The following is a 12,934-nucleotide window of genomic DNA, read 5'->3' as shown; positions in this document are numbered from 1 at the left end:
ATCAGGAAGAACACTGTAGTGCCGAGGCAGTGTCGCAGCAGCAGCAGTGTGTGCGTCTGTGTGTCGACTACAGCAGTCTGGTAATTAGTAACAATGAAGGATTAAGCTGTGAGCTCCTCTGACACACACACAAGCCTGTGTAGCTGCTTTAGGAAGGGGACAGGAGGAACTCAGGCAGGTAATTACCCAGACAAAGAGCCCGGGACTAGTCTCATCAATCACAACGAAGATGTCTACTGAAGAACAACACAGGAAGTCTATCTCAAACGGCACACTATTCCCTATATAGTGCACTACTTTAGACCAGAGCCCAATGGCACACTATTCCCTATATAGCGCACTACTTTTATCCAGAGCCCAATGGTACACTATTCCCTATATAGTACACTACTTTTATCCAGAGCCCAATGGCACACTATTCCCTATATAGTACACAACTTTAGACCAGGCCCCAAATGGCACACTATTCCCTATATAGTGCACTACTTTAGACCAGAGCCCGATTGTACACTATTCCCTATATAGTGCACTACTTTAGACCAGACCCCAATGGCACACTATTCCCTATATAGTACACTACTTTTAACCAGAGCCCAATGGCACACTATTCCCTATATAGTACACTACTTTAGACCAGAGCCCAATGGCACCCTATTCCCTATATAGTACACTACTTTTAACCAGAGCCCGATGGCACACTATTCCCTACATAGTGCACTACTTTAGACCAGGGCCCCTAGGGAAGGTGTAGAGAATAGGGTACCAGAGTCAGACTAAGAGTGAGAGTCAGTAAAGTATACCTCGTCTCTGTCAGCAGTTCTACAGTCAGTTTGAATGACAGAAAAGCATCTCATATATATATATATATTAGTGTGTCCTTACCTACCCTAGCAGTATGAGTGTCATCTCTTCTGTGTCCGTGTGAGACAGCCTGGTTGCATGTACTGAGTGTGTGTGTGTATATGGAGCCCCAGTGAGCCCCGCTCACGAGACTGGCCTCATTTTTCCAAGTGGATTACAGGCAGCTAACGACATGTGTCACTCAGCCTGCGTCCCTGATGACTCCCTATTCCAGGGATCCTCAACTAGATTCAGCCGCGAGCCGAGTGGCTGTTCAGGGGGCCGGGCTCCCGAGAGGCTGTTCAGGGGGCCGGGCTCCCGAGAGGCTGTTCAGGGGGCCGGGCTCCCGAGAGGCTGTTCAGGGGGCCGGGCTCCCGAGAGGCTGTTCAGGGGGCCGGGCTCCCGAGAGGCTGTTCAGGGGGCCGGGCTCCCGAGAGGCTGTTCAGGGGGCCGGGCTCCCGAGAGGCTGTTCAGGGGGCCGGGCTCCCGAGTGGGCTCCCAGGTGGCGCAGCGGTCTAAAGCACTACATCTCAGTGCTAGAGGCATCACTACAGACCCTGGTTCAATCCTGGGCTGGATCACAACCGGCCGTGATTGGAAGTCCCATGGGGTGGTGCACCATTTTCCCAGCGTCGTCCGGGTTACGGGAGGGTTTGGCCGGGGTAGGCAGTCATTGTAAATTAAGAATTTGTTCTTAACTGACTTGCCTAGTTAAATAAAAGCTTAAATAAAATAACAATATACTTACAAATAATTTGGAGATTGTGCTTCTTGCAGTCAATTTGCAAACAGATATATTGTTTGACTAAAACATAACCATTTTAATAGCCTCTAGCATGGAGATGCAGTGTCTTAGACCGCTGAACCAGGTACTGTAGTGATATAGCCTCTAGCATGGAGATGCAGTGCCTTAGACCGCTGAACCAGGTACTGTAGTGATATAGCCTCTAGCACTGAGATGCAGTGTCTTAGACCACTGAACCAGGTAATGTAGTGATATAGCCTCTAGCACTGAGATGCAGTGTCTTAGACCGCTGTGATACAGTCTGGACTGGAACCAGGGACTGTAGTGATATAGCCTCTAGCACTGAGATGCAGTGTCTTAGACCGCTGAACCAGGTACTGTAGTGATATAGCCTCTAGCACTGTGATGCAGTGCGTTAGACCACTGAACCAGGTACTGTAGTGATATAGCCTCTAGCACTGAGATGCAGTGTCTTAGACCGCTGATCCAGGTACTGTAGTGATATAGCCTCTAGCACTGAGATGCAGTGTCTTAGACCGCTGAACCAGGTACTGTAGTGATATAGCCTCTAGCACTGAGATGCAGTGTCTTAGACCGCTGAACCAGGTACTGTAGTGATATAGCCTCTAGCACTGAGATGCAGTGTCTTAGACCGCTGAACCAGGTACTGTAGTGATATAGCCTCTAGCACTGAGATGCAGTGTCTTAGACCGCTGAACCAGGTACTGTAGTGATATAGCCTCTAGCACTGTGATGCAGTGTCTTAGACCGCTGAACCAGGTACTGTAGTGATATAGCCTCTAGCACTGAGATGCAGTGTCTTAGACCACTGAACCAGGTACTGTAGTGATATAGCCTCTAGCACTGAGATGCAGTGTCTTAGACCGCTGAACCAGGTACTGTAGTGATATAGCCTCTAGCACTGAGATGCAGTATATTAGACCGCTGAACCAGGTACTGTAGTGATATAGCCTCTAGCACTGAGATGCAGTGTCTTAGACCGCTGAACCAGGTACTGTAGTGATATAGCCTCTAGCACTGAGATGCAGTGTCTTAGACCGCTGAACCAGGTACTGTAGTGATATAGCCTCTAGCACTGAGATGCAGTGTCTTAGACCACTGAACCAGGTATGATACTGCATCTCAGTGCTAGAGGCTGTCTTAGACCGCTGTGCAGATCTCATATGTAATGTTTTAATTAGTTATTATCATATTGATTAATTTTATGTCACAAAAAAAAACTTTCATAAACACTGAATATAATGTAGACCTACTTGTTAGGGTAACTTAGGGTAAATCTCCACCCGGGGTAACAAGCCCCCTGCCTGTACTTCTCACAGAAACCACTTCGTCACTATCCCTCCCCCCCAAACACTTTCCCTTGTTTTCACTACTCTTTCTCAACAAAAAAATATTATCTGACTCACAATTTTTTTTAAGTCATTCCAAAATAAATGAAATTGGAAGGGGAGAGACATTGTACCCCAAACCACCCTACAATTGGCAGACGTTACATTTCACCCCTCTCTCCCCTAGGCACATGTCAGTGTTAACATGCTTCTGCTAAACATCCTGGGTTTAAAACGGCGACATTCGCGCATATTTAGGAGATGAGAAATAAATACAAGTAGGACTGGAAAGCTGGGATTTCTCTCTTTTTGAACCAAAAGCCTTTAAAACTGCTGTTTCTGAGATTTAATGCACAACAATTCTTCACTTCTTGTCAGACTGCATGTTTCCCTCCCTATGGCACTGAGAACAGGGATGAGCCACGAGAGGAATATGTATCTAGCATAGAACAACAAGCCGACAAGGTAAATAAGACACAAATATTCTACTATGGGGTTGTTAGATTTTCTTATTATGTACTTGTTTTGTTTGCAGAGGAAAAGTAAATGTGGAATGATATCGCAGCTACAAAATGCGCCTCAGCAGAAATATTTGTTATAATGTTCGATATTTGTTGTTGTTGTGTGGCGGTAATGATTTTATCGTGGTGCAGCACCACAGCAAAAGGAGCAATACGTTTGACCAGGTCACATGGGGTAGACCCAAAGGCAGCACTATACAGGGAATGGGACAATAGGGTAGACCCAAAGGCAGCACTATACAGGGAATGGGACAATAGGTTTGACCAGGTCACCATTCCCATTTCTCCTATAGAGCTCAATTTTTATGGAACGGTCTGCCTACCCATGTCAGAGACGCAAACTCGGTCTCAACCTTTAAGTCTTTACTGAAGACTCATCTCTTCAGTGGGTCATATGATTGAGTGTAGTCTGGCCCAGGAGTGGGAAGGTGAACGGAAAGGCTCTGGAGCAACGAACCGCCCTTGCTGTCTCTGCCTGGCCGGTTCCCCTCTTTCCACTGGGATTCTCTGCCTCTAACCCTATTACATGGGCTGAGTCACTGGCTTGCTGGGGCTCTCTCATACCATCCCTGGGAGGGGTGCGTCACCTGAGTGGGTTGAGTCACTGATGTGATCTTCCTGTCTGGGTTGGCGCCCCCCCTTGGGTTGTGCCGTGGCGGAGATCTTTGTGGGCTATACTCGGCCTTGTCTCAGGATGGTAAATTGGTGGTTGAAGATATCCCTCTAGTGGTGTGGGGGCTGTGCTTTGGCAAAGTGGGTGGGGTTATATCCTTCCTGTTTGGCCCTGTACAGGGGTGTCCTCAGACGGGGCCACAGTGTCTCCTGACCCCTCCTGTCTCAGCCTCCAGTATTTATGCTACAGTAGTTTATGTGTCGGGGGGCTAGGGTCAGTTTGTTATATCTGGAGTACCTCTCCTGTCCTATTCGGTGTCCTGTGTGAATTTAAGTATGCTCTCTCTAATTCTCTCTCTCTGAGGACCTGAGCCCTAGGACCATGCCTCAGGACTACCTGACATGATGACTCCTTGCTGTCCCCAGTCCACCTGGCCGTGCTGCTGCTCCAGTTTCAACTGTTCTGCCTTATTATTATTGGACCATGCTGGTCATTTATGAACATTTTGGCCATGTTCTGTTATAATCTCCACCCGGCACAGCCAGAAGAGGACTGGCCACCCCACATAGCCTGATTCCTCTATTGGTTTCTTCCTAGGTTCCTGACTTTCTAGGGAGTTTTTCCTAGCCACCGTGCTTCTACACCTGCATTGCTTGCTGTTTGGAGTTTTAGGCTGCGTTTCTGTAGAGCACTTTGAGATATCAGCTGATGTACGAAGGGCTATATAAATACATTTGATTTGGTCACATAGGGTAGACCCAAAGGCAGCACTATGCAGGGAATGGGACAATAGGTTTGACCAGGTCACATAGGGTAGACCCAAAGGCAGCACTATACAGGGAATGGGACAATGACCAGGTCACATGGGGTAGACCCAAAGGCAGTGCACTATGCAGGGAATGGGACAATAGGTTTTGCTATGAAAAGTTAGAGCATTAGATCACATATTTTGGTATTGCCTCCATGTAGCTTGTTTGTGGCCACAGGTTGAAGGCTGAAAAATATCAACATGAATCTAAAATTAACCCGATAAATAGCGCTGTTGGGAGAGTCGGAAAACCATAAATCAACTACCTGGAAATCACAAGAGGGCTGTTGATAGAGGTGGGATCAGGCATTAAATGTACTTTTTGGACCACCAGCCACCGTAGCAGGTAGATTAAAAAAATATATATGTGATTCATTTAATTGCTTTAAAAAAATAAAAATAAACAGCAGAAATACGTTAAACAGCTACTGCAGCATTTATTTAGCTATAAATGTGATAAAACGTCACTATTTTTTTTACTCACAAATGCAGGTGGAATGGTCACACTGGAGCCTTGACCTCTTACCCACCAATGCCAAAAATCTACCTGCATTTGGCAGGTGTTAATTTTAGGCCCTGGATGGGATGGACTGAGAGTAGTTGGGGGGGCGGGGTTTAAAGAGTCGTTGGGGGCTGGGTTTAAAGAGTAGTTGGGGGGCGGGTTTAAAGAGTAGTTGGGGGGCGGGGTTTAAAGAGTAGTTGGGGGGTGGGGTTTAAAGAGTAGTTGGGGGTGGGGTTTAAAGAGTAGTTGGGGGGTGGGGTTTAAAGAGTCGTTGGGGGGCGGGGTTTAAAGAGTCGTTGGGGGGCGGGGTTTAAAGAGTCGTTGGGGGGCGGGGTTTAAAGAGTAGTTGGGGGCAGGGTTTAAAGAGTAGTTGGGGGGCAGGGTTTAAAGAGTAGTTGGGGGGCAGGGTTTAAAGAGTAGTTGGGGGGCGGGGTTTAAAAAAGAGTAGTTGGGGGGCGGGGTTTAAAGAGTAGTTGGGGGGGCAGGGTTTAAAGAGTAGTTGGGGGGGCAGGGTTTAAAGAGTAGTTGGGGGGGCAGGGTTTAAAGAGTAGTTGGGGGGCGGGGTTTAAAGAGTAGTTGGGGGGCGGGGTTTAAAGAGTAGTTGGGGGGCGGGGTTTAAAGAGTAGTTGGGGGCAGGGTTTAAAGAGTAGTAGGGGGGCGGGGTTTAAAGAGTAGTTGGGGGGGGCAGGGTTTAAAGAGTAGTTGGGGGGGGCAGGGTTTAAAGAGTAGTTGGGGGGGCAGGGTTTAAAGAGTAGTTGGGGGGCAGGGTTTAAAGAGTAGTTGGGGGGCGGGGTTTAAAGAGTAGTTGGGGGGGCGGGGTTTAAAAACTCACCTTCTATAACAGTTATGACTGAAAATACAAGTACATGAAAATATGGACTCATCAACCCAAAGGATGGCTACTTTGAAGAATCTCAAACATAAACTAAATATATTTTAACACTTTTTTGGTAATTACATGATTCCATATGTTATTTCATAGTTTTGATGTCTTCACTAGTCTCCTACAATATAGAAAATGGTAAAATAAAGAAAAACCCTTGAATGAGTAGGTATGTCCGAACTTTTGAATGGTACTGTACATGTAACAAAAGAAAAAGCTGTAAAAACTACATATTTTTGTCCCCAGAACTGATCTCAGATCAGTCTGTCCTGCATCTCAGTAGGAGTGCTGATCTCAGATCAGTTTGTCCTGCATCTCAGTAGGAGTGCTGATCTCAGATCAGTCTGTCCTGCATCTCAGTAGGAATGCTGATCTCAGATCAGTTTGTCTTGCATCTCAGTAGGAGTGCTGATCTAGATTCAGTTTGTCCTGCATCTCAGTAGGAGTGCTGATCTCAGATCAGTTTGTCTTGCATCTCAGTAGGAGTGCTGATCTAGAATCAGTTTGTCCTGCATCTCAGTAGGAGTGCTGATCTCAGATCAGTTTGTCCTGCATCTCAGTAGGAGTGCTGATCTAGAATCAGTTTGTCCTGCATCTCAGTAGGAATGCTGATCTCAGATCAGTCTGTCCCTCATCTCAGTAGGAGTGCTGATCTCAGATCAGTCTGTCCTGCATCTCAGTAGGAGTGCTGATCTCAGATCAGTTTGTCTTGCATCTCAGTAGGAGTGCTGATCTCAGATCAGTTTGTCCTGCATCTCAGTAGGAGTGCTGATCTCAGATCAGTTTGTCCTGCATCTCAGTAGGAGTGCTGATCTCAGATCAGTCTGTCCTGCATCTCAGTAGGAGTGCTGATCTCAGATCAGTTTGTCCTGCATCTCAGTAGGAATGCTGATCTCAGATCAGTTTGTCTTGCATCTCAGTAGGAGTGCTGATCTAGAATCAGTTTGTCCTGCATCTCAGTAGGAGTGCTGATCTCAGATCAGTTTGTCCTGCATCTCAGTAGGAGTGCTGATCTAGAATCAGTTTGTCCTGCATCTCAGTAGGAATGCTGATCTCAGATCAGTTTGTCTTGCATCTCAGTAGGAATGCTGATCTCAGATCAGTTTGTCCTGCATCTCAGTAGGAGTGATGCTCTATAAATCAGTTTGTCCTGTATCTCAGTAGGAGTGCTGATCTCAGATCAGTTTGTCCTGCATCTCAGTAGGAGTGCTGCTCTAGAATCAGTTTGTCCTGCATCTCAGTAGGAGTGATGCTCTATAAATCAGTTTGTCCTGCTTCTCAGTAGGAGTGCTGATCTCAGATCAGTTTGTCCTGCATCTCAGTAGGAGTGCTGCTCTGGGGTCAGTTTGTCCTGCATCAATAGGAGTGCTCATCTAGAATCAGTTTGTCCTGCATCTCAGTAAGAGTGCTGCTCTGGGGTCAGTTTGTCCTGCATCAATAGGAGTGCTCATCTAGGATCCGTTTGTCCTGCATCAATAGGAGTGCTCATCTAGGATCAGTTTGTCCTGCATCTCAGAGTAGGAGTGCTTACCACTGGTGTTAAGTTAGGTACATTTAGTAAGATGTTAAAATGAAAATGTTTATAAAAATGACAAGGTGCCAATGTAAACCAACTGGTTGTAGTGTATGACTATTACGGTGGAAGACCTCTTGTCCATGCCCCTCAACTAGACCTGAATCTGCTCATCCAAACACCAGTTGTGTAAATAAATCAGAGATTCTATCAGTTGGACTGATGCACCTGTGGTAATGATGAATGATATGTAATCTCCATCCTATGCATCACAAATGATCATAATGCTAAAAAAGTGCATGCTATTGACGAACATGTTTGCTAAACTGTCAGAAATGTTGTTGACTGTCCCAACCTAATGGGGATCATTAAAAATGGCGAGCCACGCGCGTTGTCTTCAATACAATGAAGCAGCAAATCCCCGCGCGCTGGCTGTGTCGATGCAACCTCCACATGCAGGCCTTGCCGCAGAAACATAAACCCTGCCACCCACCTCGAGTTCTTATGTTGGCTAAATCCTCAACTTGGCTAAACGCCATCTATCTAGCTGTGCACCATTACATATTTCCGGGCATCTTTTGGGCACAGGAGCTTATTTCAGTAACGTTAGTTCGCAAAGCTAGTTTAGACTATCGTTGATGTACGGCAAAACCAAATTGACGCATCGGTGTTGATTAACTTGAATTGTAAGCTAGCTAGTACCTCTTTGCTAGCTAATGAAATAGGTAGATAGATATCACCACTGCTAAATTAGTTAGCCATCCAGCTAGCAACATGATTATTTCATGTATAGCTAGCACATTTGAAAATCACATCAATGACATGCGAGTCTCAATGACGATGATGCAAACCATTCCCTTTATAAAAACGTAAACAAACAGCTAAAGGGCCTTGCTTCAAATGGATCGCTTTAAAATGCTAGCTAAGTATCCACCATCTTGGAATCGCCACACACCCCCCCGGTCCACGGAGAGGCCTCCTATAACGGTCACTAAAGGCCAACCATTTTCAGTTAACAAATCAGCAAAACAATTATATTACAAATACAAATTATTAAATTATACATATATTGTTTACAACTAAACTGAGTGATCGTACCTTGTTACCTGGCTACTGTTACCAGGCTACCGTTCGCTGATTAGCGGCTAGCTGGCGTTAGTTAGCTAATTACAAATACATTACACAGTCGGGTTGGCTAGTTAGGCAAACAAATAGTAAACGCACCGTAACCATTAGATCCCTGTAAAAAAATACCTTAACCAACTTACCAATTGGTCTGTCAAATGTGTAAGTAAATAGCAACATTTGCCTAATACCTGCTGGGTCATTAATAACCATTGTTAAAACGGCATGCGTAGGCTCAAAGAGTCATGTGAAACAAGCTAACTTTAGCTAAGTGGGCTACTGTTTACAAAACATGAACGGGAGTGTAACATCCAGACTAAAAATGTGTTACCGTTAACCCCTGTGACCGGGGCACAAACGATCGATTTTGTAGCGCGAGTGAGAGCTATTGACCCGGGTTTATTTTGGCAACTAGTAGGTTGGCTAGCTAACCGCGATGAATGAATTGCACATGCTATTGCTAACTAGCCAACTGATCAAAATATAAATCCATGTAAGTTAAGCTTGTTAGGTGACAGATATACGACGGTTGTAAATATACTGTAAAAGCATGTGGTTTATGTAATGTTTCACTCGTGTTGTCTTACGTTAAACCAAAACGGATGTTTTGACCATCGTTAGCTACCAAGTTGACTGCGCCACGTTTAATCATGCCGACTTGGACTAGCTAGCTAACGTCAAGACCGTGAGAGTGCAAGAAATCAGTCCGTGAATGTGCTAACCTGCCAGTTGCATATGTGTGATGTAAGTTAGCGAGTCGGCTAGTTACCGGGTCGTCCAACGTTAACTAACTAGTTACATCCAACGACGCTTGTATTTGACATGTCAACAACACTTAAGTTAAAGCTAAGCTAACGTTGGCTACTGACTAAACGAGGTCAGATGCTGCTGCTGCAATGGACGCATCATCAGCAAAATGAGTTGTGACCATTCAGTCTAGGCCTTGATGTTTACAGTGACGATACATCAGTTCACGCTAGCTATGCACTTCCAACTATTTTAATGTAATTGTTGTGTTAGTTTATCGTCCCCTTCCCGTGGCTTTTTCGTACCTTCCATCTCCATATCCTCGGGCTCGCTAAGTTGTTGCTCGCCGGCTTTCTGCTGCTGCTGTTGTTGAGTGTGGTGGTGGTTCATGTTGGCAACTGTTGTGAAGAGATGATGATGCCTGTTGTCTTTGTTCCCCTCGAACTTGTCTGTTGCTGGTTCCGCGGGGAGTCGGTTACTGGGTTGTTGGTGAGGTGTTTGAGGGTGCGGAGGTGGAATAGACAGGTCAAACCTGGTCGTCTGGGCCTGTTCTAAAACAACCTCGGCCTTTTCTCCCGTCAGCGCCGGGGATTGAGGGGAGGAGGTCGGTGGGGGAGCAGGCAGAGAAACGCGGACGTATTTACTTGCTATTCGCCCAATCTCGGCGCCTTGATGGGTGCAAGTCGCTGACGGTGGTGATGACTACGGCTCCAAAAAAGGGAGACCCGTTGAATTAAATAAATCCGACTTTTACACCGGGTAATATGGGGCAATTGGTGAAGTGAGAAAGACAACTCACGACCTGCAGCCTGAGAAACAAATACGGTTGCCCTGTTTTAAAGCCAACTGGCACAAGGCAGCCAACTAACGAAATGAGTCAATCAGGGAAAACAAATGTTCATAAACTATCAATGCACATTGAAATACAACTTTCCCTTCGATATTCCCAGTCCGTGTGCTCCTCCGATTGTCCCTCGTCTGGGGGAGAGCAGAGAAAAAAGCTATCCATTCAAACCTGCTTCTAATTTGGAATCGCAGTAATTTAGAAGTTTAGGGTGATAGCGATGCCACAGCCCGATATCGACTTTCCCACACATTAAATCACCGTATTAATATTAGCAACAAAATTCAGCACCTTGTCGCATTTCAAAACGTCTCTGTTCAATGAATAAATGTGCCCGGTCACAGCCAGAGCCTCTCACCCGCTTCCTTGGTTTGTGATGTTGAGTTTGAGGTAAAAACTCAAAATGGCGGTCGCGCTCTTCTCTGAAATGTCACATCCGCATGGAGATCTGAACACTCCCGCACACAGCAGAATCGCTGGGTCGCTCGCTGACTGACTGTGTATTTTTCATTAACCAATATACGGGTTAGCAATCATAGGCTACAACTCATGGGGGTAAAAAAAATATATAATCATAGCTAATATTATAGGTTAGTTGGTATAACGGGTTATAGCAGAGGTGTCAAGATCATTTTGCTCCGGGGGCCGCATTCGGTCTTCAACGAGGTCCGGAGGGCCGCACTGAAAACTGGTTATATTTCCACACCGTCAAAAAGTGCAAAAAAAATTTGTCCTCTATCCATCCTTTTTGGAATTTTCGATGCTCCCTTGACTGTCTAGCCTTCATTTTGGTGATTATTAGCAAGCTGGACACAGTCAATAAACTGTATGAATGTAAGTCAATTATAATTTACAAAGTTTCGATTTGGTTTTAGTCATTTTACAGTAAGCCTATAATAAGTATGTTACAGTATGTTCCTTCGTCCCCCCAATTTTTTTTGTTGACACCCCTGGGTAATAGCGTTTACCAGAAATAGGAGTGTACTGGATGCACCTTAAAGGGCCCATTTTCTTTAAAATAATTGCAACAAGACACTGCAAACACATAACATAAGTTTTATTCTCCAGTGCTATGGATATGAGTTGTAGAAATTGTATTATTTTCCCCGCTTTGGAGTATATTCTGTTTTAACCATATATGATGAGTCAATATCGCAGTGTAACAACAGTGGAAGGGCCCAACATAATTTTTTTCGTCTCTAAACTTCAATTTTACAATCCAAAGAAATTCTCTGGTACATAACTGGACAACTGAACATTGCAACATTTTGACACAATACACTGATATAAGGCTGTATCACAACCGGCCGTGATTGGGAGTCACATATTTTATTTATTTTTATTTTATTTTACTAGGCAAGTCAGTTAAGAACAAATTCTTATTTTCAATGACGGCCTAGGAACAGTGGGTTAACTGCCTGTTCAGGGGCAGAACGACAGATTTGTACATTGTCAGCTCGGGGATTCGAACTTGCAACCTTTCGGTTACTAGTCCAACGCTCTAACCACTAGGTTACCCTGCCGCCCCAAGGTCCGGCATGGAGTCCCATAGGGCAGCATTGGGAGTCTCATATGGAGTCCCATAGGGCAGCATTGGGAGTCTCATATGGAGTCCCATAGGGCAGCATTGGGAGTCTCATATGGAGTCCCATAGGGCAGCATTGGGAGTCTCATATGGAGTCCCATAGGGCAGCATTGGGAGTCTCATATGGAGTCCCATAGGGCAGCATTGGGAGTCTCATATGGAGTCCCATAGGGCAGCATTGGGAGTCTCATATGGAGTCCTATAGGGCAGCATTGGGAGTCTCATATGGAGTCCCATAGGGCAGCATTGGGAGTCTCATATGGAGTCCCATAGGGCAGCATTGGGAGTCCCATATGGAGTCCCATAGGGCAGCATTGGGAGTCCCATATGGAGTCCCATAGGGCAGCATTGGGAGTCCCATATGGAGTCCCATACGGCAGCATTGGGAGTCCCATATGGAGTCCCATAGGGCAGCATTGGGAGTCCCATATGGAGTCCCATAGGGCATAGGGCAGCATTGGGAGTCTCATATGGAGTCCCATAGGGCAGCATTGGGAGTCCCATAGGGCAGCATTGGGATTCCCATATGGAGTCCCATAGGGCAGCATTGGGAGTCCCATATGGAGTCCCATAGGGCAGCATTGGGAATCCCATATGGAGTCCCATAGGGCAGCATTGGGAGTCCCATAGGGCAGCATTGGGAGTCCCATAGGGCAACATTGGGAGTCCCATATGGAGTCCCATAGGGCATAGGGCAGCATTGGGAGTCCCATATGGAGTCCCATAGGGCATAGGGCAGCATTGGGAGTCCCATAGGGCATAGGGCAGCATTGAGAGTCCCATAGGGCAGCATTGGGAGTCCCATATGGAGTCCCATAGGGCAGCATTGGGAGTCCCATATGGAGTCCCATAGGGCAGC

At 46.0% G+C, this 12,934-nt stretch overlaps 1 protein-coding gene across 3 annotated transcripts in view; it reads right to left on the bottom strand.

Moving 5' to 3' along the window:
• LOC109883569 (ubiquitin carboxyl-terminal hydrolase 7) overlaps positions 1 to 11,109 on the bottom strand; it is a 66,134-nt gene extending 55,025 nt beyond the window's left edge. For 2 of the 3 annotated variants that reach the window (XM_031820331.1, XM_031820332.1), the window contains exon 1: positions 9,952 to 11,109. In XM_031820331.1, the coding sequence (XP_031676191.1) occupies positions 9,952 to 10,036 (85 nt within the window). In that variant the 5' untranslated portion in view covers positions 10,037 to 11,109. Of the gene's footprint in view, positions 1 to 9,486; positions 9,511 to 9,951 lie in introns of those variants that run through there. The other variant, XM_031820333.1, reaches the window with a different exon arrangement.
• Positions 11,110 to 12,934: the final 1,825 nt, after the last annotated feature.

Source organism: Oncorhynchus kisutch, unplaced genomic scaffold, assembly GCF_002021735.2.
Source record: "Oncorhynchus kisutch isolate 150728-3 unplaced genomic scaffold, Okis_V2 scaffold3257, whole genome shotgun sequence".
Taxonomy (NCBI): Eukaryota; Metazoa; Chordata; class Actinopteri; order Salmoniformes; family Salmonidae; genus Oncorhynchus; species Oncorhynchus kisutch.
This window is presented reverse-complemented; position numbering and strand designations above follow the sequence as displayed.